General features: G+C 43.0%; 2 protein-coding genes across 9 annotated transcripts in view; one reads left to right on the top strand and one right to left on the bottom strand.

Annotated features, from left to right (window-relative positions):
* Nucleotides 1–13,526, top strand: part of Ppp4r4 (protein phosphatase 4 regulatory subunit 4) — a 147,129-nt gene extending 133,603 nt beyond the window's left edge. For all 3 annotated transcript variants that reach the window (XM_074067226.1, XM_074067225.1, XM_020185359.2), the window contains 6 exons: nucleotides 1,837–1,906; nucleotides 2,317–2,403; nucleotides 2,753–2,846; nucleotides 3,854–3,924; nucleotides 8,243–8,387; nucleotides 10,812–13,526. In XM_074067226.1, coding sequence (XP_073923327.1) covers nucleotides 1,837–1,906; nucleotides 2,317–2,403; nucleotides 2,753–2,846; nucleotides 3,854–3,924; nucleotides 8,243–8,387; nucleotides 10,812–10,836 — 492 coding nt within the window. In that variant the 3' untranslated portion in view covers nucleotides 10,837–13,526. The remainder of the gene's footprint in view (nucleotides 1–1,836; nucleotides 1,907–2,316; nucleotides 2,404–2,752; nucleotides 2,847–3,853; nucleotides 3,925–8,242; nucleotides 8,388–10,811) is intronic.
* A 101-nt stretch (nucleotides 13,527–13,627) lies between these two features.
* On the bottom strand, nucleotides 13,628–23,642 carry Serpina10 (serpin family A member 10). 6 transcript variants are annotated; one of them, XM_074067231.1, is made up of 5 exons: nucleotides 23,502–23,642; nucleotides 20,070–20,810; nucleotides 18,583–18,856; nucleotides 16,333–16,483; nucleotides 13,628–14,538 (listed from the first exon to the last, which is right to left on the bottom strand). In XM_074067231.1, exons 1-5 carry the CDS (start codon nucleotides 23,530–23,532, stop codon nucleotides 14,347–14,349), a joined length of 1,389 nt encoding a protein of 462 aa, XP_073923332.1. In that variant the 5' UTR covers nucleotides 23,533–23,642; the 3' UTR covers nucleotides 13,628–14,346. The 6 variants fall into 6 exon arrangements, with proteins under 6 accessions (XP_073923332.1, XP_073923336.1, XP_073923334.1 ...); XM_074067235.1 differs by having other exon boundaries at nucleotides 20,070–20,806; nucleotides 23,502–23,525; XM_074067233.1 differs by lacking the exon at nucleotides 23,502–23,642 and adding an exon at nucleotides 23,193–23,330.
* Nucleotides 23,643–24,969: the final 1,327 nt, after the last annotated feature.

The following is a 24,969-nucleotide window of genomic DNA, read 5'->3' as shown; positions in this document are numbered from 1 at the left end:
GACTGTAGTTCATCTTTTGATTTACTTAATGTCCTTCGAGTATAGATGTTTTAATTTTGATCAAGTCTGGCTTATCAGTTTTTCACTCCAAAAATCCTTTCTCTAGCCCAAGATCACAGATTTTTTGCTATGCTTTTTTTCTAGAAACTTTAGTTTTTGGTTTTGCATTTAGGTCTATGAGCCATTTCAAGTTAATTTATATATGTATTTATTTTCCCACCCGAATATCCAGTTATTCCAGCACAATTTGTTAAGTTTTTCTTCTTTTCCCTACTCAATTACCTTAGCACCTTTCAAAAATATTACTCATCATATATGTGTCTATTCTCATTTATATGTTTATCTTTTGGGCAATAAAAACCTGCCTTGAGCACTATAATTTTATAGTTTTTGAAACTGGGTAGGGTATATTTTTCTTCTTCAGTGATTTTAAGAGCATTCAGTATAGAGTTCATAGAAGAGTTTTGTTAGCTTTGTTCCTAAACGTATTGTTTTTTGGCACTACTGTGAGTGGATTTATAGTTTTGGGGGAGCGGCAGTAATGGGTTTTGAACTCAGGGCCTCACATTTGCTAAGCGGGTGCTCTACCACTCTGCCAGCCCTTGGATTTTTAATTTTGCTTTTCAGTTTTTTGTTACTGGTGTTTAAGAATACTAGTATTGATTTTTTAAATATTAACCTTAAACTTGCTACATTTATTTACTCTAAAATTTGTTCTTTAGATTCACTAGGATTTTCTAGGTAAGCCATATTCCTTCTTTAAACACAGGAAGATTACTTGTTCATATGAAATATTTGCATCTTTTCTTTCTTTGCTTGTATTGCAAGGCCTAGGAACTGCTGTACAATTAAAGACCTCCTGTTGGATAAAAGGGGTGTGAAGTGGCATCTTGCTTTTACTGACCTTAGAAGAAGCAATTGAATCTTTCAACATTACACCTGACCCTATAAGTGGGTTTTATGTAGATGCCTTTATCAGATTGAGGAAGTTCCTTCCTACTTTGCTGAGAGTTTTTACCAATGATTATTGCACTGTGTCAAATAATTTTTCTGCATATCTAGAAATGATACTTGGCTTTCTCCTTCATATGTTAATACAGTGAGCTACTAACTTTTCAAGTAGTAAACCATTCTTGCACTTGGGGCATAAACCTGCCTGGTGATGACATATCATCCATTTCTCTATTGTTGCATTTTTGGCTAAGGCTTTTGTTAAGGAATTTTACCTTAACAAACCATAGTGAAATTGGCTTATAATTTTTTGTGTGTATTTGGAGTCAGATTTGGTATTAGAATTATTGTGGCCTCATTAAACGAGATGAATAGTGTTCCTTCCTCTATCAACTGACAAAGTTTCTATAAGGTTGGCTTTATTTCTTCCTTACCTGCTTGATAGAATTCACTCATAATTTATACACTTTATTATACATCAATAAAGTATTTTAAATATGTCCAGTAGACTATTTCCTTTTCTCCCAAGATTTTAAAAGAAAAATATTATTTTGCCATTTACCACTTAGAAGTTGAAATAACCAGTAGTAACAAATGCTACGTTGATGAGAATCAGTGAATACTGTCTAGAAAATAAAGGCTGATGAGCATACCAAACTCATTGTTCGAGTTGGACAAACCCCCAATGGCAAAATGCTGCAGATGTTAAAAGGCCACAAAATGTGAAAGAACCCTGAGTTCTTTAGATACATCTCTGGGTGAAAACCCCACTGTTTGAAGTGAGGAACTGCATTTGTTTGTGTAAATTTAAAGTAATCCTCATCAGGACAACTTTTCAAGTCTACTGAAGCTGTACCTTTAATATGGAGAAACTTTTCATCACAGGAGCAGCTAGAGAAGGAGAAGCAGCAGAATGACGGGAGGCCCCCGAGTGATAAAATCTTTGAGAAAAAACGTAAGTGGTTTTCCTTTGTCTTCACCACTTAGTTACAGAACTGATGTGGATCCTGGTACTCTGAAAGGCCATGCTGAGTTTTTAATTTGGTAGGGAAAATTGCTTTTCATTTTCTTCCACAACTTGTTTTTGAAAATTGGCCACTTAATGTGTATAGATGCTAGGAAGACATGATTACACAGTAGGACGCCCACAGCCTTCAAAGGACAGCTCAAGTGTGATATCAGCTGTGAGACTGGGAATTGATCACTGGATGCCAAAGACTGAAATATGGAAATGATAACGACAGAGTGTTTGGGAAAGAGTACTGTTAACTAGGCAGAGTGACTTGTATTTTCTGTGTTTTATGTTTATGGACATTAATGAGGACTCAGAGGAAATTATACACCTTAAAACACAGTTTATTTTAGGCAGAGACACTAAGACACCAACGCAAAACCTGCCCAAGAGCATCCCTGTGTCTGTTCCTGGACCCTCTTCTAGCATCCCATCAGCAAGTAAGCAGTGGCTTCTTTTCATGGTGTTTTATACATTTTTTCTTTCTAAAAAATTCACTTCAGGGAAGTTCACTGTTAAATGAGACATACTGTTCTAATGTGTCTTTAGCCTTTTGTTATTAGTTGTTTTGATAGTTCTTAATGTGTATTTAGCCTTTTGTTATTAGTTGTTTTGATAGTTCTTAATGGATGGTTGGGTAAGAGAGCCTCCAGTCAGCTCAGACCGAGGGGTGAAAACCCCACCCATGTGGGGTTCACTGGAAATGGTGGGGGTGGGGAGGACATGAAGGCTGGGCTGACAAGGATGAACTGAACAATTGCATCTCCTTTTTTCTGCTTATGATTCTAGGTAAAGAAATCAAGAAATCTAAATTGATTCGCAGCCAATCTTTTAATAATCAAGCTTTTCATGCAAAATACGGCAACTTAGAGAAGTGTGCTAGGTATGGTCTGTCAGCTGTTTGTTTTTTAATTATTTTATAGTCAAACATTTTTATTTACATTATAAAAATCAGAATTAATCTTCACTAATTTTGTCAGTTTTCTTCTGTAAAGATTATTATATTAAAAAAAGAGAAGTACCATTTGCATAAAAATGCATATCGTGGCATTGTAGGCAGAATAATGCTGTGACACCATTTAAGAATATCGTGAAGCCCTCACACCTTTCACCTTAACTTGTAAATGGGATGAGTGCACCCCGTCTGCCAAATGGGTGTGCACCCCCATTTGCATCCAGAGTGCCACTGCCATGTTTATACCATAAGTGCTACACCTTCCTGTATGACATATTGTGTCTGACAATAGATGAATGTATGGTTTCCTTTTTAGGCCCAGGAGAAAAAATTACAAACAGTTAAGATTAGGGGAGAAGCAGCATAAGTTACCATGATTTGTTATAGTGTTGTACATGCATAGTATTTAACAGCTGCATGCCAATTGACACGCAATGTAATTCTAAGAAGACATAAATGTCTTTAAAAGTATCCATTTATCTCTCAAGATAAATAGCATGTTACATAAAAACGTATTTTCCTTACTAATGATAACTTACTCCAGATTTTTAGCTATATTTTTAGGCATTATCAGTCAATCTATCTTGAGTTCCCAAGCCAATAGAGAGATCTCAGGGTAGACAGAAGGGATTATAACTAAAGGTAAGTTATTTCAGGAAAATTTTACTCATCTTACTGACTTGGCTCAGCACCAAAAGTAAAACTGTAGATCTGATGAAGCAAAAGTTTAAGGAAATGATTTCAAGTTATAGACAAAGTAAGTACTTTGAGGTGTGGAATATGAAAAACAAAATAGAAATAAAAGCAACAGGCGTGATTTATAAAAAGTAGAGAAAAACATTTACAAAAAATGATTACAACAGCTGAAGTATTAGGTAACTGAGACTAAAAGAAGTGTGCTCTTGTGTTTTAATCCAAGCCTCATTCTTTTCTAGTAAAAGCTCTACGGTAGCATATACGTCTTCTGTCTCAGGGTTGGCGAAGACTTCTGTGCTTTCACTAACTGGTAAGTAGCCATCTAAGCTCTTCCAAAAAAACAGCTACAGACAATTAAATATCTTTTGCTTTAAATGACTTATGTCTTTATTTCTATGTATGGTATTTTTTCTAAACGTATGTCTTCATCAAATCCTTAAGAAATTAAACTTGTCCCTAGCAACTGAGAAAATACTTGACTATACTGTTTTGTTTTCACTGTGTCAAGACTCAGAGCTTAATACTTACAAGGGATAACAGATAGGAAGGACTATGTGGTAGGATGGTTTTACCATAGTCAGAGGGTCAGCTGAAGCATAAACAAAAGTCTTTCCCAATAATTTTTAAGGAAGCTAAAAACAGTAGGAATTCATTACAAATCACATATAGTTAAATATATACCATCTTTTGTATTTGAAAATTTGTTCTGGGGTCAGAAGCCTCTGTGAAGGGCTAACTGTGCATATTTTAGCCTTGGTGGGCCAAATTGATCTCTGTTATAATTACTCAGTCTGCTCTTGTAGAGGGAAAACAGCCATAGACAAAGCATCATGGGAAAGTGCGGCTGTGTTCCAATAAAATGTTACTTACAAAAATGTGCAGCGTGCAACATTTGCCCCAAAGTCCATAGGTTGCTGGCCTAATTATACCGTGAATAAACTAGAATATATTACTAAAAGTTACTTGTGATAATCTGTGTATTTTTAATCTTCTTAGATATATTAGTTGAAAGTTGCAATATTGATGGATGGAAATTTTTTTAGCGTAAGTAGTAATGACTCTGCTCAAAAGTCTGAATTTTTTAATTCAGACTTTTTTATTATAATTCTGACTTAGCATACAGTAATAACACAAGGGGGTTTCACTGTGGCGATTCCACAGATGGGTACAGTATGCTTTGAACAAGATCACCCTCCATTATATTGCCATTCTCTCCCCCTCTTCAAACAGTATTTGGTGGATGTTATGATGCTGTCATCGTGTGTGTGTGTGTGTGTGTGTGTGTGAGAGTGAGTGTGAGAGTGTGTGAGAGTGTGTGTGAGTGAGAGTGTGTATGGTGTACTTTGACCCTCTTCACCCCTTGGCATCCTCCCCTTTCCCCTACCCTCTCCTGTTGACCCCTTCGGACCGTGCTCCTTTTCACATCATGTCCCATTGCTGTTGTCATTATCATTGTCATCATTTTAGGTCTTGGTTCCACAAATGAGTAAGAGCCTGTGATATTTGGCTTTCTGAGCTTAATTTATCCCACTCAGCATAATGATCTCCAGTTCCATCTATTTTCTTGAAAGTGACATAATTTAATTTTTCTTTATGGCTGAGTAATATTCCACGAGTAATATACCATATTTCCTTTATCTATTCATCAGTTTTTTTGGCACCTGGGCTGATTCCAGTATAGCTATTGTTAACAGAGCTTCAGTAAATGTGGGTATGCAGGCATGTCTCTTGGGTGTTGATTTATGTTCCTTCAGCTATACATCCAAGAGTGATGTGGTAGGGTCTATTTTTGAGGAGTCTCCATATTGATTTCCACAGTGGTTGCCCAGTTTACAATTTGCATTCCCACCAACATATGCTGTTGCTCCCTTTATCCCCCACACCCTCTCCAGCATTTGTTGTTGGAATCTTCGTGTAGTTTTGAGTTGCGTTTCCCACATGGCAAAGGATGTCGAACACTTCTTATGTATTTATTAGCCATTTGTATTTCATCTTCTGAGGACTGTCTGCTTAGTTCACCTGCTCATTTATTAATTGGATTAGTCTTTGCTGACTAGTTTTTTGAGCTCTTGAGTTGGCCCTGTATCTTGAAGTTAGAATTATAAATAATAAAACTTTTATCATAACAAATCTGATTTCTTAAGGAAGTACTAAGGAACATGCAAAGTTTGAGAACTTCATTTATAATATAGAGTACCTTTAGAAACTGTAAATGTACATGGAAGCCAGTTTAAATTAGCTCAACTTGGGAATTAATGGAGCAAATGATTATAAATATCCATAAGGGATTCTTTAGACTTAGAAAGAAAAACTAACAAACTAATTGAGAATGGGCATAGACTTGAACAGATGCATCACCAAAGAAGATACCTGGATTCGAGTAAGTATATGAAAAGATGTTCAATGTCAAGCACATTAAAACAATCGAGATCCCACCGCACACCCGTTAGAAAGCTCAGACCCCAAACAGGGACACCACCAAATGCTGATAAGGATGTGGAGCCATACGAACTCCCAGTCATTGCTGATGGAAACTGCTTTGGAGGACGCTTGGCGTGTTTCAGAGTACATGTATGCATACTGTGGAACTCTTCCCGTGTTCTTGTTCACAGTCGTGCTCCTTGGCCCTCACTCATAGCAGTTGAGAGCTTGTCTCCACACAAATAACTACACATGGAGTTTTATAGCAACTCTCTTCATTATCGCCCAGACTTGGAAGCAACTTGCTAACATCCTTTAGTAGGTGAATAGGCAAATAAGCTGAGGTGAGTTCAGACAAAGGAATACTGTTCAGTTCTAAAAAGAAATGAGCTAGTAGGCCATAAAAAGACATGGAGGAGCATTAAGGCCTGTGACTAAGTGAAAAAAGCCAACCTGAAAACACTATGACTTTGTGATCCACCTGTAAAATAGTCCGGAAAAACTAAAACCATGGAGACAGTAACAGGATCAATGGTTGGCAGGAATTGGGAGGAAGGAGAGATGAATAGGTAGAGCACAGAGGACTTTTAGGACAGTGAAAATATTATATTACTGTCATTATATATTTGTCCAAGCTCAGAAAGTAAGACCCAGGAGTGACCCTAATATAAATATGGACTTGGGGTGGTAATGATGCATCCATGTGGGCTTGACAATAACAGCAAGTGTACCACCCTGCTGGGATATGTTGATGGTGGGAGGCTGGGTGTGAGGGGTAGAGGTAGGGAGTGTGTGGGAAACCTCTGCCTTCCTCTCAATTTTGCCATGAACCTATAACTGCTCTAAAAAAATTAAGTCTATTTTTTAATTGGTGCTGGGACCAGTGGGTATGTGTATTTTAAAAAATTCAAAAAAATGGAACCTCAATTCTTATCTCACATTATACAAAAATAACTGAAAATGTAAACATGAACATAAAGGCTAGAATTATAAAATTTCTCAAGAAGATACAGAAGAAAGTCTTTGTAATTTTGGCATAGACAAAGATCTCACGAACCATAGCAGAAGAACGTTAACATGTTAGAAACATTTAAAGTGCATTTAAAATGCTAGGGGAGTGACTCAAATGGCAGAGCACCTGCAGAGCAAGAGTGAGTCCTGAGTTCAAACTCTGACACTGCCAGAAAGAAAATACACCTTCTTGTGGGCTTTGACATAGAGCCCATATACCATAAAAAGTCAGGGCATAGATTGGGAGAAAATATTCATAATTACCTACCTGACAAAGGACATGTATTCAGAATATACAAGAAGCCTTCAAAACTTGTTAGGTAACTAACTTTAATCCGGAAAATAAACATACAAGTGCACAAAAACATGCTTAGCACCAGTACGGAAATCAAATTAAAAAGCAAGGAGATGATAACTGCACACAGGTGCTGCTGGACACCTGCTAGCATGTGAAATGCAAAGGGCTCGTGATGTCAAGTGTGGAGATGTGACGTGCTCTGCAGAACTCTCATCACACACTGCTGCTGGAAGTGAGGAAGAGATGGGGGAGAAAGAGGAAAGGAAAAAGAAAGAAACTCGCAGTTTCTTCTGAAGCTCACTAGACACTTACTAGTGAGCCCTGGATTCTCCTAGATGTTTACTGATGAGAATTAAAGCATAGCCACATGCAGACGTGCATGTGACTATCCTAGCAGTTTTGTAATAATCAAAAATCAGAAAATCCAAATGTCTATCCACAAACATGTTTTAAAAATGTTAGCATATCCATATAATACCAGCTAGAAATAGAACGATATAAAAGATATACCCAATATGGATGAATCTTAATTGTGCTGATCGTATGAAAGGAGTCAGACCCAAAATGTATATTATATATAACTCTCTTTACATAAAATTCTAGAAAAATGCAAGCTAATGTCTCGTGACAGGAGAAAAATTAGTGGTTTGGAGAACGAAGGGGTAGGAAGTCAGGAAGGGACTGCAGTGGGGCCCAAGGGGACATTGGTAGTGGTGGTCATATGCACATCTTGGCTGTGGCAGTGGTTTCATGGGAGTGTACACATGCCAAAACTTAACTTTGTGCAGTTTATTGTATATGAATTATGCCATCGTAAAATTGATTTGAAAAGAGAGAATGTCCTGAGCCTCGTCTTCTCTACATGTCCTGTGTCTGACTCTACGTGCCGTACTTTCAGACGACTCATTCCGGACTCGCAGTGCCAGTAGTGTTCCGACTTCCTTTTCTCCTACTCCTTTACCAAGTACCTCCCGTGGGACAGCCAACACAACTGATGCAAAGAGCGTTGGAAGCAAAGATCCACAACCCCGGAAGGCCACCTTGTAAGTAACTTTGTGACGTGCTGTGAGTGTGTGGCCTGGGTCTTCCTTTCACTCACTTTCCAAGGAGCAGAGAATGCTTGTGACAAGGACATGTGAGAAAAAGGGATTATTATCGCATGAGGCTTTGCTGTGTATGTGTGTAAAATGATGGAAACATGGCAAAGGCATCATAACCTTGGCGAATCAACAAAAAACATTGAAAGGGCTTCTGACAATATCTGACACCTGCTTTTCTCCCCTGTGGCATGTTTGTGTTCACAGAATTTGGCTCTGAGAAAACACCAGGTATAGTAAAATCCCTTTAAACACCTAGCCATAGTAGCTAAGCAGCTAATGCTGAGAAAGATGGCTCGGCGGAAGCCACTGAGAAATACTACGATGACACGGGACTCACAGTTGAGGACTTGGGAAACTGAATGTGTTTGCAGACTACACTTGTGCCTTGAAGGTGAAGTTATAAGGGTCTCTGTCCTCCTTTCCCGTGGCTCCTTTCTGTGTGCTCTTTGTGTCATTTGAATTACTGAAGTCTTTGTTTCTTTTAAACATTTAGCAGGGCAGTACCGTAAAAATCATCATAAGAATGATTCCAAGGTGCAAATTGTTCAACCAGGATGCTGGAACTGTAACAAACTACAGTTACACATTTCTTCTTTCAGAAAGATCACCTGAACCTCTGAGCAGAACAGAACTTAAACAAGATTCCAATTTCCTTTTAAACATATTTAACTAAATTCATGGATATTCTCTCTCTCTCTCTCTCTCTCTCTCTCTCTCTCTTTCTCTTTCCCTCCCTTCCTCCTTCCCCCCTCTTTTCTCTTTCTCGCCACCATTTTGAATCAGGGTCTTACTATGTAGCCTACACTGGCCTGGAACTTGCTATGTAGCCCAGGCTGCACTCCTCCTGCCTCAGCCTCCTGAGTCCTGGGATTACAGGCATGCACCACCTTGCCTGGCCTACAGTTTTGAATAGTTTCTCACCTGCATCTTTTTGCAGAACTTCTTTGCTGGGGTTACAAGTTTTAATTGGCCCTTGGGTATATACAAATGTAAATGTGTATACCCAGCTTTATTGCAAATGTAGAAATAAATTTATTGAGTGGACCTCAAAAAAGAGCAGGACTATCACTCCAGAACAGCAATAGTAATGGAAAGAGTCATGTGGATATTGCAGATTAGCAGTGATAAGAAGAAGGCACTCTTCCTGCAGAGAAGTCTTCACCCATGCAATTACTGCCCTAGTGAGTTCCATAGAGAAGCTGTGAGAGGAGAGGTGGGACAGGGTGACATTCTGCAGAACACTGAGCTGGAGCTGGGTACTCAGCCCTAGCAGCAGAGTAGCCAAGTGCAGCTCAGTCTGGCGCTCAGGCCTCAGGGCTGAGTTCTGGCTCATCCTCTAAAGGCTTCCAGTCTGGATCCTGTGGCCCTTCCCTATCACTCTCACGCCTCTTCCTCTCAGAGGGCTGTCCTGACTTCCTACCCAGGAACCTGCTTAGGAACAGCACAGCATTCTCCACTTATGTTTCTAAATGCCACAGGTACTTTTAAAAGTCAAGACCACTGACCTAATGTACTCTTGCCAGCTCTCCTTTGTTTCAGACACTGTTTTTTATGGCTGTGCATGTCTTTCCTTTTATAGATGAATTTTCTCTTTGCCTATATCATTGATGAGCACAAAAATGAATCTAGAAACAAAGGTCAGTAAGGAAAATCGCATTGATTTGTTTCTTCTTCTCTGTGCGTTTTGAGGAAGGAGAACCGCTGGCATCTGCAGTTGCTTCTTCTATGCCTGGGATGTCTGACCGCATTCCCACCCATTGTGGTTCTAACGTGGACCCTCAGGAGTGCATGCTACCATTCAACTAGGGGGTGACTAGTGTTTACACTGGTTCTTTTTCTGTGAAGTATTATCCACAATTCAGAGATGTGCCATATACAAATGAAAATGTGTCCTTTTGATTTAAAGTAAGCCTATGGAGTGATTTCAGGGGTTATTAACTATCTCAATTTTTGCTTCTCAAAAAATTCTGTGCAGTATACAGAATGGCACATCTGGTATTTAGAAATAGTAGTGTCTTACAGGAAGTACAGGTGCACATTATATCTTGTGTCTTCTAAGGCCAGACAATTGGTATATTTAGGCCTGTGAAATTTCCTGGCTATTTAAAATTTAAAATATGGGAAAATTGTATGAACTAAATTGAATACTATGTTAGGTGCAGACATGTGCTTTGGTAATTAAAGGTAATTCTGAGTAATCTTCAATGCAGAATTCATTTTTCTCTTAGTCAGCATTCTCATATATTAGGTTTGTTCAAAGCAGCTGTGTGAGTATTTCCTTATTTACTTTAGAAGCATTATATGGGTGAAATTTTTCAGATTTTCTTTTTCTCTCCCTCCCTCCTTCTCTTTCCTTCTTTCCTCCAGAAAATCCAGAAAATCCAACCCTTAAGTCAACCTCTTGATGAAGGAGGCAAAACAAGGACAACTGAAGATAGTGTGATCGATGGACAAAGGCTAAAGCAATGGCTGGGCTTTTTTTGTTTTTTTTAGGCTTTTTTTTTTTTTTATGAATGGGAAAAGAGACATAATGGCAACTGACACTAAACTTACCATATTTGGAATTAGATTCCTTAGCAGGTATGATATGATATATGTTTCTTAAACAATAATGTGGTTACAGAATTCCAGTGTTACAGTGCAGTGTAAAGAAAAACAACTTTAGGTGTGTGCTATAACCATTGCTGCAAAATAGGCAAGGCTGCCTTTGTACAGGAGACCAGCTGTCTCATTCTAGAGTGTAGCATTTAGAAATTGTATAACAGTCCAAATGAGCTGAAATTGCCCTCAGCAGGCAATTCCTGGACAGAGCCTCAGGAGAGAAGGGAGATACTGTGTGTTCTCATGGCTCTAGAAGCCCAGCTGAAAAGGCAAACTGAACAACTGTGTGCAGTTTTGTCAGTTTTAGGATTGTGGTGACAATATGTGGTACCTGGATGTCCCCAAATTTAGATTTGCATTGAAAATCCTGCAAAAATTTCTGATAGCTTTGAGCTACAAACACCTTAAAAATAATAGATTGATGATTTCCTTTATTTCTTAGAAAAATTTCTTTCATAAATACTTTGTTTACATTTTAGACTGTATTTATCCTTACTTGATTTAAAATGATGAATCTAGTTTGAATCAGCTGTTATTCTGAGCTATCATGCTTAAGCTATGTCAACAGCATTTATTTGTACCGATGCTAATATTTCCATCAAAATCTGCCTGTGGAATATATACAGTTAATTTTAAAATGTCAGTTCTTGAGATATACTGTTTGAAGCTATTGTCAGCTTCTCTAATTTCAAAATGCAATCGGCATATAACTATATTGATATTATAAAATATTTGTTTTTTTAAGAAATATATTGATGTATGATAAAGATTATCTAAGTTGTGAATGCATATGCGTGTGTGGTTACTTTTTATAATGTGAAATGGATAATGGATTTACTCAAAATAAAACATAGGTCAATGAGATACCTGTGTTTGTGAAAAAAGTTTTAAATACTTTTCTGAACTTTTCTATAATTAAAGAATGAGAGAGTTCATTTTTAAGTAAAGAATAAAAGAACCATATTGATGTCAACTAAAAACCATTCAGGAGCAATGGCTTGGTGAGACTTTCCCATGCCCTTTGTTCCCCTTTTCCTTCCACCTGGCCTCTTTTGGGCAATGTCTAGTAACTCACAGTACCCTTCAGAGAACAGTCAGGTAAGTAGGGCTGAGAAACTTAACAATACTGGTTAAAGAAATTCAGCATATTTTTGTGGACTTCAGCTGCTTTAATTATGTCTCTTACTAGCATCAATAATGTGGAATTGAAATGCATTGTGATCTGGAGAATTTGTGGTACACAATGGGACGCCAAAGCTCCATCCATTTTTCTAGTACTTTGGTTCATAGTCAGCATTGACTGATACTGTAAATAAAATGAAGAATTTCAATTTGATTGTTAAGTTATACGTTTGACAAAGCTATAAGCTTTTATATTCTCAGTGTGAATGTGGGAAAGTGATTTGACAGAATAATCAGCACTGCTGATAAAGTGCAGGAATGTAGAGAAGGCAGTTGTCTAAGCAGTAAGTTCTCAACTACAGTAGTTAATCAAAATTACTTTTGGAATTTTTTTCTCAAACATGATAACCTCTAAAATTTTTGAAATATTTGTTAAGATTGTACCGCTAAGGACAGATAAATAGAAACAATAAAAAATTGATGACAGTTATGAATGTCTGCATAGATCTGCATTTACACCGGAAACAAGACTGATTCTCCTATGAAAGGTCTGTTTGACAGCATTCCAGGTGTGATGAGGTGTATGACAGAGAAAGATCTCATCCCCTCTGTGGCCAAAACGGACCTTTCCATAACAGGGTTTGGCCATGTTTATTTCAGAGTATTGTATACTCACCCACTTCCTTCTCTGTATTGCATCTCTTAAAGTGAAAACATTGCCTGTACCCCTCTTATTCCTCTTTCTGTCCTTCCACTGTCATATCCGACTTACTGAACATAAATACCTCAGAATGTCACAGGTAGCCCTCTGCCTTTGCCTTTCTTTCCAAAGAATTTCCTTGTCCTAAAGAAATGTCAGTGCTCTTGGAGGGTCCGCAGGAACGAATTAATGTCCAGATTTGGGAATGATGAAGTCAGTCTAAGACTGCCTCTTAATGTTACTCTGATTTATGTTAGTAATCAGGAAAACCGATCAGTGGATTAATTTTAGGTAGCCACAGGTAGGAATGCAATTAGGCATTTGATATCATCATTCAGAGATCTATGAATTTATTCCTAAAGTACTTTCTTGTTTCTGTGACAGAAAATGACTGCCTGAGAATGTCTCAGGGGTATTTGCTCTTGAGACAAATTTCATGCTTACATACTGTGCAACCACAGGAGGTGACTTTGAGGTGACACATGCTGACTGTTTAGCAGGAACCAATCAAATAAGTTTTAGAGAAGGAAGGAGAAGTAAAAAGGGCTTGGGCACTGGCCATGGAGAGGCAGGCCTCAGCTTGCTAGTGCCACACTTGGTGATGTTGGACCAGTGTCTTCCTTCAATGAGATACAAGGTTTGACTTGTCTTTTCTGGGCACCATGCCTAAAGTCCACCATGCTTTAAAGGCCAGGAAGATGTTTCATTTCTAGCAAGAAGCAAGATACATACTTTGCATTGGTTAAAAAAAAGATTCTAATCCAGAGTATATTCGTCTTTATTCCAAGGCAGTTATAAAATGAAGCTGCTAGTGTATGCATGTGTACATATATCTTATGAAGGAAAGGCGTCACAAAGGCAGAAGTGCCTGGTGCCCATGGAAATCATAGTGTGATCCTGTTCTGGTTAGGGGCCCCTGTTTCTTTCTTTGGTAAAATAAAACCATTGAACTGGATAATCTGTGGTTTACCTGGTGCCTCTGTACCATGGCATCATATGGGCATCACCAAGCCAGATACCTGAATCAGGATAATTATGTCAGTTTTCTACTAATGCTAGTCAGTGAAAAATAATTCTATAATAGACTGAAGTAAAGCACTTAGCTTATACCAGAGAGAAGTGGAGAAAGAGAGGCATGGCTCAGAGAGAATGTACATGTCTCCCTCAAAGCCTTTATCCTGAAATAGTAGTGTGACCTACAGTTTTCAAAGTCCAGGTATGTGGGCAGCAGAGAAAGGTAGAGATAGTCTCCTCACTAGTCTTCAGTTGGTTAACAAAGGCTCTTAAGAACAATTTTCGACTGCCAGACAGACTGTACAAACATTTTAAGATGTGTATCAATTTAATACTTGTGTTAATCTGAGAATACCCCAAACTAGCTGAACAAAGGGGACAAGGTCTCCAGAGCCAAAGCCCTGTGGGCTGGGAAGCCTCTGGTTCAGCACCTGCGGTCACTCTGACAGCTTGTGCACATCTGAGTCACAGGAGAGTTGGGTTCACCACCCTGCCCAGAAACAGGAGCGTCCTGGAGGTTTCCTCATAGATCATGAAGTGAAACGGCCGGTCCACTTTGACGATGGGAGGCATGGAATAGGCAACGATTTCTGACATCATTCCTGCCACAGCCTCAGTGCCTTTTTCATCCACCTCAATCACTGATTGTTGTAAGACCTAGAAAAGGAGATGATGTGAAGGTAGTTTGTGTGGCAGTGGGGAGAGGGAATTGAGACCTGAAATTCTGCACAGTGGTCCTGCCCACCTGGCCGTACTCTGGGGGTTTAGTGGTACAGCCTGTCTGCTCCCAGATGCCTCAGAAGTCTAAATCAATCGCAATGTGCAGTGTGGAGCATGTGAAATGCATTCAGGGCTTGGAGTCAGGGACTCTGGCTGGCAAATGTCTAATGAAGATTTATTGAGCGTATACTTTGCGCTGCTGCTGATTCTTGAGCTGATCTGGCTCACTTAGAAGATGTTTTGAGCTGCTGGGACACTTTGACTTTCCTTCTTGCAGGTGGAACAGGGAGGGAGGGGCAGGGCATGGTTAGTCTTCACAGAGAGTGTCCCTGGGGCAAGGCCAAGGGTCACTATAGCTTTCTTGAGCTCTGGTTGCCTGTTTGGGAGGTGTATCACCTAATGTGATATGAATGATGTACCTTTATAATTAGAGGAGATGATAAAAACATCAATGATAGTAATACCTAGAACCTTCCTGGGGTGAAGGTTTATTCCTCAGAGCAAACAGGGAGACTGTTCAATAGCTGTCAATGTGCAGCCATGGCAGTGCTCTGAAAGACAGCAGAATCTCACTTCCAGCTCCCATACACTGGAGCCAGCCTGCAGGGCTGCCATATTTAATTGCCTCACATCCCCTGGGATGAGAAGGCCTGTTTGTGGCCAGAGTTACCTTACTGGGTTCTGCTTAAGTAGATACCATTTTTAATGTCTCTTGGAATTGAGAATTACAGTTGTTTTGGGAAATATGGACCAAACCCAATGGCTAAGGAAGAATATAGTGAGACATGGCTGTCACTTGGAGATTTGTGGGAGCATTTTCTTGGTTATAATGATGATAGGGAGGGAGAAGGGAGCTACTAGGCCTTAGTGAACATAGGTCAGGAATGCTACCAGTTCCCAGCAGCGCACAGAACCGCTGGGACAATAGCCAGTCCCCTCAGAACCAAGAGCCCTGCCCTTGAGCAAACTGATTAGCTAAAGGGACTCTGGGAGCTGTCCCCAAAGACTAGCCATGCCTGGCACCCCACACACCAGAAGGTCTCCAAGGATTCAGGGGACCCAGGAAGCTCAAAACACATATGGGCACCAGCTCAGCTCAAGAATCAGCACAAAGTGTATCTCAATAATGCAGAAGCTGGCTAAACTCATGTTCAGTAGTTTTAGGGATAGAAGGAGGACCAAAAAACATGTGTTAGGGAGAAGTTACTGGCCAATATGTCTTTTAAAAACTAACCATTTGTGGCTTTGTCTGGTTTTCAAAGAAGGGATGTGTTCCCTTGTCACTGGAAGCATTAATGACAGAGACTGAAACCAAAGGGCTTTTCTGCAGGGGTGCTAGAAAGTAGATGTCCACAAGGGATAGGAGGCTTGGGCCAGGTGACACCTGAGGTTACTTTCAATCTAAAGGTTGTATAATTTCATGAGCATTTTCAATTTTCAACAGTGATGATGACTCTGTAAGCCAGTCTATTCCAGGGGTAAAGTTCTCCTTGTGCATAGGGGGTGAAGAGGGAGAAATTTACGGAAGAGAACTTAGTTGAAAAAGTATTTAGCAGTGTGGCTTGAGATTCTTAAAGTACCCTACTCAGAAGCTATTTCAAATTGTTGGACTTTAAATCTGATTCTCTACTACAAGTAGGCATTTTATCAACATTAAATGGTTTGCAAAATATCTGTTGGTTTTGGTGGCATTTATGCTTAGGATTGGGCCCTATCCAGACCCTGACTTGCCTTGGACACCTGAAGCTTTCTTGCCGTGGCCGAGAGTTCACTGAGGTCAGCTGAGGATGAGAAGATTCTTCTGATTCCCATCTGTTTGAGCAGCTCGTGCATCTCATACTTCTGGTCCAGCTTGAACTTGGGAAAGAAAACCTCCATTTTCCTGGGGTACAAGGACAGATGATGGTGAAATATAGACAAAGCCACAGTCGGAATGCTGAAACGGACGTGTTTTCTTTTCTTTCCTTCCTCCAAGGTTATTTCCATTAAGGACTCTCCTTCAGTTGGCAGTGTATAGTGCTTGCCCTCCTTTTTTTAGTGGTCTGTCTCAGAACAGATATCAGGGAGGATACTTGTGGCTCATGAAAGACTAGGACTTCAGCTTCAGTGAGCTGGTTTTATTCATCAGTCACATTCTTTTTAGCAAAGAATGTCATACCTTGCGTCCATTTCCCTGTGTTTTAAAAACCACCCAAACCAACCCAACAACTGCTCCCTGCACCCTTCTAGCAGATGCTGTTCCCAACCACAGATCCTGCAGATCCAGGGCTCCCAGGAGCAGCCCGGGAGGGACAGGTGAGGAGAGCAAAGGGACTTCCACCCCTACATCTGTAGCCAGGGAGACTCTGAGATGACCTACTTTCTGTATTTGAGTTCTCCAAAAATATGTTTGGAAGGATGAGTTCTGCATCTCAGAAATAAAAACCATGAAAACTACTAATTGATACCAAATTAATTTTAAGTCCTAATTTCTTATTCTGTGACGTGTACCCAAAATACCAATACCAGTTTCCCAGGCTTGTTCAGAAAACACGTGCATGCTAAGTAGTTACAACAATGATGGGGACTTCATAAGTAACTTCTGACACACTCTCTCTCTCTCTCTCTCTCTCTTTCCATTCTGGTTGGGCTAGGCTGTCAGACTGTAATATAATGAGACATGACATGTCCTAGAGATTAATTTATATAGTTTATTCACTCACCAAACATTTCTGAGGCCTTATGTTTGAGGTCTTTTGCTAGGTACTAAAGATTTAAAGAAAAATAACAAAGATAAAACCAACAGCAGGGCCCTTTAGCTGAACTCGTCTCTGCAACAGGTTCGGAGTTGGCAAGATTCAAAGGCACGACCATGGGGTTCCTGTTGCAGCTGCCTTCCTCATACTCCAAGATGTGGATTAATTTCTTGGACCAACCTCTGAGTTTGTCCTACTCTGTGCTTGTAACCCTTCTCTCCACTCAGAGACGCCTCCTCAAGAGATTTCGTTCTTAGTCCCAGTTCTATGCGATCACTCCAGGATTCCTATCTCCAGCCTGTGCCTAAGCCTGGGTGCCTTCTTGACATCCCTACTTGGGTGCCTGATTGATATTTTGGGTGCAAATTTAAAGACCAAACTCTTCACTGGACCTCCTTCCAGTTGCTAAGGCCATAACTTTGCAGTCACCATTGACTGATGGGTCTTTCTGTCTGTCTCCTGCCCCCAAGTTCTTCTAACTCTCACCTTGTAGTAGACTCAGAATTCAACCCCTCCTTACCTCCACCACCACCACCATGGTCTAAGCCACAGTGTTTTAACTGGATTATTAGAGTACTTTCCTGGCGGGCCTCCTTGCTGCATTCACCGGTGTCCCTTCTCAACACAGGAGCTTGTATGATTTTCATTCAGATCACAGTGTGCCTCTGCTCAGAACTCTCTGACTGCCCCTGCCCCAGACAAGGCCCAAGTCTTTCCTGGCTTGTGAGGTGATGTCCCAGGTGGCTGGACCCTGGTTCCTCTCTGACCTCACTGGCTGCAGCCTTACTAGCCACCTTGCAGGTGTCTGGCCTGCCAGGCACCCTGTATCCCAGAACCTTCCCATCTCTGCTTCTAACAATCCTCTCCCTGACAGATGCAAACAGTTCACCCCCAGCTTCAGATGTTTGTTTATTGTCACCTTAGGGAGGCCTTCCCTGACCTCCACCTGCACCCTGCTGACCCTCCTACCTGCTCCTGCCCTCTTCCTGTGTTGTCTCCCTGCACTAGAACCTGAACTCCACGGGGGCAGCAAGGGCTTCCGCCTGTCAGAAGCATCCCTGGCATGTATCCCTAGCACCGTGTAGGTATCACAGCACGAGGAGCTTCCTAAGTACTTGCTGAGTAAATGAATGGACAAGCCAGGCCCTGGGATCCATGCCTCAGGTGCCTGGGGGAGATGGCATTCAGCCACAGGGTGTTGGATGAAATTGTGGGAAGTGTTTGCACAAGTGGGGGAGGGTCGTACCTGGTTTTCATGTTCCGAAGCCATGTCTGTACCAGGTCTGATGTCAGGTAGTCCTCCAGTGCCAGGTGGTCACCTGTTCTCTCCATGAGGACCACCAGCATGGTGGCGTTTCCTCGGTAGGGCAGTTTGAGGATGTGGCAACGAAAATTCTTATCAAAGGTAGAGGCAAAGTGACCTGCCCTGTACATCATGGGCACCTTAACTGCCTTGTACTTGTCCAGATGGAAGGTGTCAGCCTCGGTGAAGGCAGAGTCAAACGGGGTCAGCCATTTCCCTGAACAGGTCAGAAAAGAGCCTATGCAGAAACCAGCCTTCTTGAAAAGCATTGACCCAAGCGTCAGAGGGGATAGCAGTCTGTATCCCTTCACCCCAACAAGGAAAGGCTAGATTGCTTGGGCCACAGCTCAGGCAGGCCAGACACATTCCCCGAAGCTTAAAATGCAGCTGTACCCATTATCCTCATTGGACAGGATATGTCTCCTCCTGGTCCCCTCTTTTCCTCAGTCTGGACCTGGACCCTTGGGCCACTGACTGACCCTCATCTGCATGAGGGACTCCGTTACTGCCACTTTGTCCTATACACGCCCAAGCTCAAACACACACACATTCCACAAATTGGTGGTGTTTCTGGCCCATCCATTGATTTATGTGATTCTGAGAGCAGCCCCCCACCCAATGCAGGCAAGCCACCAGAGGGTGGATGCATGACAGACCCAGAGCGTCTGTCATGGGTTATCTCCTGGATGTCTGAAAAGTGACTCCCTACCCTGGGCTTTGCAAGTCTCCTGGTGCTGGCTTTCTGCTCCAGTGGTATCCACACCACGTCCTGTGCCCCATTAGAGAAGCAGAGCTAGAAGAACCTGGTCCAGGGTGTCAGAAGGCACCCCGTGTCTTGTGTGGCTTCTGGTACTCATTGTGTGTCCCTGACCAAGCTAACCTCTCTGACCTTCACCTTCATCTCCTTTAGGAAGGAGACAACAGCCCTGCTCAGTCGGCTGCATTGGCAGTCAGGAAGAGCAAATGCAAACTGGTCATGTATACATGGTGTCCAGCTGGCCACTTCACGTTCATTAGCTCACATGGCTCATGACCATAGCAGGTGGGAGTATCCCTATTTTCTGTATTAAAAAGCCAAGGACAGAGATTTTTGCCACTTGCTCCAGGTCAAAAAAGCAGAGATTGAAGAAGCAAAGGTGCAATCCTAAGTCTCTCAGATAATATGCTTTAAAACAAACAAACTCTATGCTGCTGTTTCTTCCAAATACCAGAGCTGGGTGGAAGTGCTGTGGAAATTATAAGGACCGCAGGCACGTGGGGTGACCAGGGCCAGGACCTCAGAGGAACGTACCCGGCACTGCTCAATGCATGCTCTAATGTGCCTGTGAAACCTGAGAACATATCCACAGAAAATCCTTTAGCATTGACCCTATGCTGGCCAGAGGAAGGAAAGGAAGAGAGTGATCACACCTATGGCTTTGGGAGAGTACCTTTGAACAAGATGTAATCCACAAGGATTAATTTGGCTTCAGGATTAATCTCATCAAAGAGCTTGGGAATTTTCCCCTGAGTTTCTTTGTTAATGTAGAGATTCATCAGCCCTCTGGCCTGTGAGGCGTTGCGGAAATTCGTAGGCACACACTCTGTATCAAAATACCTCTTGGATAAATTGAGAAAGGTCTCTTTCACATCAAAATCCTTGTGGATGAAAGCCAGGCTCCCGTGGGTGAGACCCAGCTCCCGGTTGCTGGAGAGGGTCTCCCTGAGTCTCCTAAAGAGGGCTGGCAGCAGCCTGGGCTCCATCTGGCTCAGAGCCTGCAGGTGGAGTCCACTCTCCACCTGGGCTCTGGTCTCCCCTGTGGCCCCCAGCATCAAGCCTGCCATGGCCATGGCCACGCCAAGCGGAGAGAAGACCACATTGCCATCGTGCTTCAGGGAGATCTTCCGCAGCAGACTAAACCCGAAGTTCGAGGTCTCATTGGAGAGCTGCTGCTCGCTGGCCCTCAGCCAGGTCTCCTTGCCTTCATCATCGGGGGGAGCCTGCACTTCCTCCCAAGTCTGATTCAGAGGAGCTTGGTGCCCCTGAGTCTCTACTCCTGCCCAGGCTTCCGACCAATGAAGGCCCAGGGCCAATCCAGGCACCAGCCACACCCCTGCCAGAAGGACAGAGAGCAGGAGGCTGGGAAGCACCTTCATGTGGTCAGCTGCAGAGGCCAAGGTCCACTTCCTTCCTGGACAGAAAAGGGGACAGAGATGGTCTCAATGCCTAATGAAATGCTCCTCCGTGCAATGCAGTGACCCACCTCCTTCCTGTGGGGACCCTCATGCAGGTGAGCCCTGCCAAGAGAAACCTGGAGCAGGTAAGGAATGCATTTGTCCACCCAAATTGCAGGCAAGACTTCACAGGGCAAAACTTCCACCAGTCCCCATCCTCTGCCAGGGCCTTGGGCAGGTTGTGGTCCTCCAGTCCCCTTTTCTGTTCATTCTGTATCCTCCCTGAAGGCCAGGGCACACACAGCCTCTTCTCTGGGGATGGGAGGCAGCAAAACGTGGGGTGGGCGGCACAATAGGGTCAGGTGGGATCAGGGCCTCATAAACCTTTCACAGATCTGCTTCAAGCATTGCCTCTGATTGGCAGAAAAGCAGCCCCTCCACACTGGGCCACAGGAGTTCAGTGTGTGACACATTGGCTGGATTTGGAGAGTCTGAGAGGCAATCATGCAAGGAGACAGGAAAGCTTCCCCATGTGGGTTTTTTTTTTTTTTATAAAGTTTCTCCTCCCCGTGCACCTCACCTGCCTAGTTCCTTGTGGGTCTTCAGCTGCAGCTCCCAGGATGGCAGCAAGGGACACAGCTGATTCTTTGGGGATTAGGCTTGTGCAGTCTCATCAATTCTCATGGTGACCCTCTAGGCACTTGCCACCAGGCTATGTACGTACGCACTCAGTTCCTGGTCTATGTCCCTGAGTGTGGCTGAGCAGCCCATGAGATGCCCCCAATCCCACCTCCTCACTCTCTTCTGGAGTGTTGGAGGGCCTGGGTAGGAAAGGGCACCCAGGCAGTATGGAAGGGAGGGAGGCTTCAGGCCTCTTGATTTCCCATCAGTAGAGACCTTCACTGTGATGTGGGGACCCAGCAGCCAAGTGTGACAACAAGGTCTCAGAAGCTCCCAGGCTGCTTCTCCTGCATGCAGGGGACTGAGTCCTCTTTTTTTTTTTTTTATTGTTTTGTTATTCATATGTGCATACAAGGCTTGGTTCATTTCTCCCCCCTGCCCCTACCCCCTCCCTTACCACCCACTCCGCCCCCTCCCTCTCCCCCCGCCTCAATACCCAGCAGAAACTATTTTGCCCTTATTTCTAATTTCGTTGAAGAGAGAGTATAACCAATAATAGGAAGGAACAAGGGTTTTTGCTGGTTGAGATAAGGATAGCTATACAGGGCATTGACTCACATTGATTTCCTGTGCGTGGGTGTTACCTTCTAGGTTAATTCTTTTTGATCTAACCTTTTCTCTAGTTCCTGGTCCCCTTCTCCTATTGGCCTCAGTTGCTTTTAAGGTATCTGCTTTAGTTTCTTTACGTGAAGGGCAACAAATGCTAGCTAGTTTTTTAGGTGTCTTACCTATCCTCACCCCTCCCTTGTGCTGAGTCCTCTTAAGCCTCAGGACTTGGTCCATTGCCCCTTGCTTTGCTACATGGTGCCACAGAATCGAGGCCCCCCTCCTTGCATCCTGAGTGGCACTGCCTTATTCAGTAAAGTACTTCTGCTGTGTTTCCCAAAGGTCACTGCTTAGGAAATGCTTTCTAGTCTTAAATGGCAAGAGCACACTTAGTAGGTCACTCCATTTCTGTAAGTCAGAGCCTCCTTCCGTGTACCAAATGTCTCCAGTTTGATGCCCTCATTATTGTCATGGACTGAATGTCTTTGTCCCTGCAAAATTCATAAGTTGAAGTCCTAACCCCCAAAGTGACCATATTAGGAGGTGGGGTTTTGGGGAAGTTATTAGGTTTAAATGAGGTCATGAGAGTGGGGCCCCTGTGATGGGATTAGTGCCTTCCTCTGTCCTTCCAAGAACACAGGGAGAATGCAGCCATCTGAAAACCAAGAAGTGGGTCCTCACTGCACTCTAACCATGCTGGCACCACAGCTGGGACCTCCAGAACTGTAAGAAATACATATCTATTGTTTAAGCATCCAGTCTGAGGCATTTTGTCACGACAGCTCGAGCTAACTAGGGCAGTTGTATTAGTAGCATTTAGAGCTACTTTGTAAATCAAGCCCACAGTCGAATACCCCTGGATTCAGAATTACCTCTCTCTGCTACAGGCATCAGGAAATTATTCCAGCACACTGGCTCGACGCCACCCTTCCCAGTGCTAAGTCTCCCCTCACAAGTCCTGAAGCTGTCTTCAGTATGCAGAATGCAGCCCCTCAACACTTAGCCACTCCCACCCCTGCCCACTGACCAGTCCCACCTTGTCCTTTCAGGCCTTTATTCATCGTCTGAACAGTTCAGGATCTTTGGGTGAGGGCACCATGGAGTATGGTGAGGGCACCATGGAGTATGGTGAGGGCGCCTTCCCGTACAGAGGCAAGAAATCAGTCACTCACCTGCCACTCGGACCTGGTGCAATGTTCTAGCCCTGGAGGGGGCAGAAGCAGAAGCAGGGGCAGGCTCGTTCACCTGGACAGTGAAGCTGCAGCGGTCCAAATATCAAGCCTGGCCACGCTCCTGTATGTGACACGCCTCTCGCTCCTCCCAGACCCAGCTTGGGTTTACAGTCCCCAGGGAGCCTAGGATTGAGGACTCTATATACCCGGCCACCACTCCTCACCTTGGAGCCCACCCAGAGATGACAAGAGCACCTCCCCTCCCAGTTAGACACTCTGGAGGTCTCCCTGTTATCTGCCACCTCTTACCAGTGTGGGCCTCTGGTGCCTGGACGATCATTCAGAGAAAAGATGAAAACGGTAAGCCTTGCAGCCCAAAGATTTCAGCAAATATTTGCTATTCCAAAGTATGATCCCTCTTGGGGCTGTTACTGATTAACACTGTGAAGAGATGGTGGCATTTCTGGAAAACCAAAGACCAAGAGAAGACTTCCGGCATTCCCCAGCTCCTCCTGCAGCCCCAGACAGGATGGGAATTCACCAGGAGAGGCTCTGCCCTGAAACTCACCAACGCGGGAGGGGTGAGGGGACTTCTGAGTGCTCTAGGCCCAGAACACCACGTGAGAGAGAGGTGATGGTGGACTTCACCCTGATCCTGAGCCCCCAACCCAGCTCTACTGTGGGGGGGATAGATGTGTTTAATATCTGTTCTGTTCCCAAGGAAGATTCATCCAGTGGAGGAGACAGACAGGTGGATCGCTAATTACCACGCAGAGCCGATTTCAAGGTAAATGCAGCGTTTCCCCAATGTTGGGACTGATCTGAAGACTCAGTGCCAGGCTGCAGAGACACAACTTCTCAGACCTCTCAGGCTATTAAATCAGTTTTGTTATGTGCATATATATGATCTACCCATAAAATTGAGCACAAGAATAATGCTCTAAACTGTAACATAAAGGCAAAAGAAAAGAAAATTGGGAGGAAAACATCGTGTCTTTGATATGACGAGCAGAGATAGTAATGCTCTCACTGTGCAAGGTTTGGTCTCTCCATGCCACGCCACGTGACAGAAACCAGTCCGTGGAGAGGCAAGATGGTGGCAGAGGACGAGCTTTGCTATGCAAAGAGCTAGCTGATTGGAAGACGGTAGGCTGGCCTGCTAAAGGACCATGTTAGCAGGAAGCTGACCGAGGAGAAGTTTATATAGGACACAGGTGATCCCAACTGGTGGGCACCTTCTTGCAGGTGGAGGTGGCCCCTTGACACACTTCTGGCCACATGATGTCTCTCAGTTCTGCTGATCTCAAGTAAAATGGTGATTATTTTGGTAAAGATCATTATTTCCTCAGGCTATTCATGTGTGTTACATGACTGGCAGACCGAAGGGGTGACGGTCCAGAGAAGAAAGACAAGGGTCAGGTGAAGCTAAAAACACAAAGTCCGGCTTGCTAATGGAGATCGGAGGGTTTTGTTTTGGTTTTTTTGAAGAAGGATCTTGCTATAGTCCTGGCTAGGCAAGAACTCACTATCTTCCTGAGTGCTGGGATTACATCCGTGTACCACCCTGCCTGGCATAAGATCTAGACTTTTTGCGTGTGTGTGATACCTGAACTCAGAGCCCCTACTTGCTATGCAAGCATTCTACCACTTCAGCCACATCTCCAGCCCTTTTTGCTTTAGTGATTTTTAGATAAGAGCTGGCCTTGGATAGAACCCCTCTTACCTATGTTTCCCTCATAGATGGGATTACAGGTGCATACAACCATACCCAGATTTG

Source organism: Castor canadensis, chromosome 3 (genome assembly GCF_047511655.1).
Source record: "Castor canadensis chromosome 3, mCasCan1.hap1v2, whole genome shotgun sequence".
NCBI lineage: Eukaryota > Metazoa > Chordata > Mammalia > Rodentia > Castoridae > Castor > Castor canadensis.
Note: the sequence above shows the minus strand (reverse complement) of the source record. Positions and strands in the feature narration are given on the sequence as shown.